The sequence below is a fragment of the Trichechus manatus genome, unplaced genomic scaffold, assembly GCF_000243295.1.
Source record: "Trichechus manatus latirostris isolate Lorelei unplaced genomic scaffold, TriManLat1.0 scaffold00113, whole genome shotgun sequence".
NCBI classification, from domain to species: domain Eukaryota; kingdom Metazoa; phylum Chordata; class Mammalia; order Sirenia; family Trichechidae; genus Trichechus; species Trichechus manatus.
In genome coordinates this window covers 1,400,832-1,402,245 of record NW_004444049.1, presented here as the reverse complement: position 1 = coordinate 1,402,245, position 1,414 = coordinate 1,400,832, and the positions used below count along the sequence as shown (strand labels likewise).

The window sequence follows — 1,414 nt, the reverse complement described above, 5'->3', positions numbered from 1 at the left end:
AGCATGTCTCAGGACTGGCCCCATTTCAGCGCTCAGTGGCCACACGTGTGCTTGGCGACTCAAGTGGACAACGCAGGTCTAGGAGGCTATCTGGTGACTTAGAAAGAAAAGCATTTTGTGTTCCGCTTGTTTGGCCACGTACAGAAATGAGATCAGGCATGCGGAGGCCACATGGGTGAAAGCATGTTTGATGGGAGACTGTTTAAGACAGTCAGGGACACACAAACAGTAGAAAAGTGGATATTGTGTTTACATGCATACATCCACCCCAGAAACATTCTCGTCTCCTCTATAAAATCAGTAATTGTTAACGGTTTGGTATGTATTCTCCAGAACCTTTCCCATGACTAAGATACAGCTCTTTGTTCACTGTGGTTTACGTAGTTAATTTGGTGGTCTGAGTCCTTATGTTTATTTTAGGACTCTGGCAGAAAACTTTCCCAGAATTAAAATATTTGGTATTATAACTGTTAATTTAACCTGTTAAGGTTGATGCAAATGATTTGAAAACCTGACAGAGGTGGCTGCAATGTCTGTCGTTTGCTGTCTTGTAGGATCAACTGGTACTAAGCATTGAAGCGTTGAGGGCTGAACTAGACCAGATGAGGCTGAGAGGTGCTCCACTTCATCACGGGTATGGCGCTAACCAGTTAACTTGACAAGTGTGTTTCTAGCATCTACTCTGTGTCTGCAGGAGCCTGTCCTTGTCATGGGTGACGTGACTGCACATGGCTCAGACCTTCCCTCGAGGAGCGTGTAACTTAGGGGCAGGCAGTAGAGAAGAGTAAACGATCGTCCTAATGGTTCCAGCTGGTGCCCTGGGAGAGCACTTAGTCACATCATGACAGGAGTCAAAAACCCAGGGGGAGGAGGTGGAGGGAGGAGGCTGGGAAGGTGGAGAATGATCAGTTAATATTTGGGTGTATTTGAAGGACCAGCAGATGACATATGGCTCAGAGGACGGAGCCCAAGACCACAGATGACACACTGTGTACATGGGGTGACAGCCACACCTGCGGGATGGAGGAGATAGCCAAGGGGGTGACTGTGCGGCTCGGAGATTGAGGAGTGCCTTGACCTTCGTGGACTTAGCACAGTGCTTGCAGGAGACTCTGAAGGTCAATGATACATAATCCTTTAAGAATCTGTTGAAACATGGATTGGCTGATGTAGGATGAACCACCTGGCCTAGCACTGAGTCTAGCAACTTGCCAGCATGTGAAGCCCTGAGCATCCGTAGTTTTTCTTACTTGTGTTATGGAGGCAGTAATTTCTCAGTAAGCTATTTAAAAAAAAAAAAAAAAAGACTTTGTTTCTTTGTAGTAGAAGGTCATCAAGTGAGAGTTAAACCTTAGCAAAAGTTGAAGTGGTTGACTGGTGACATTAGCTCCTGGTTTAGGAGAAAGTTCAGAGC

The 1,414-nt window shown here is 46.0% G+C and overlaps 1 protein-coding gene across 1 annotated transcript in view; it reads left to right on the top strand.

Annotated features, from left to right (window-relative positions):
• PPFIA1 (PTPRF interacting protein alpha 1) overlaps positions 1 to 1,414 on the top strand; it is a 121,686-nt gene that overhangs the window by 75,280 nt on the left and 44,992 nt on the right. Inside the window, exon 10 of the mRNA XM_023738113.1 lies at positions 555 to 634. Coding sequence (XP_023593881.1) covers positions 555 to 634 — 80 coding nt within the window. The remainder of the gene's footprint in view (positions 1 to 554; positions 635 to 1,414) is intronic.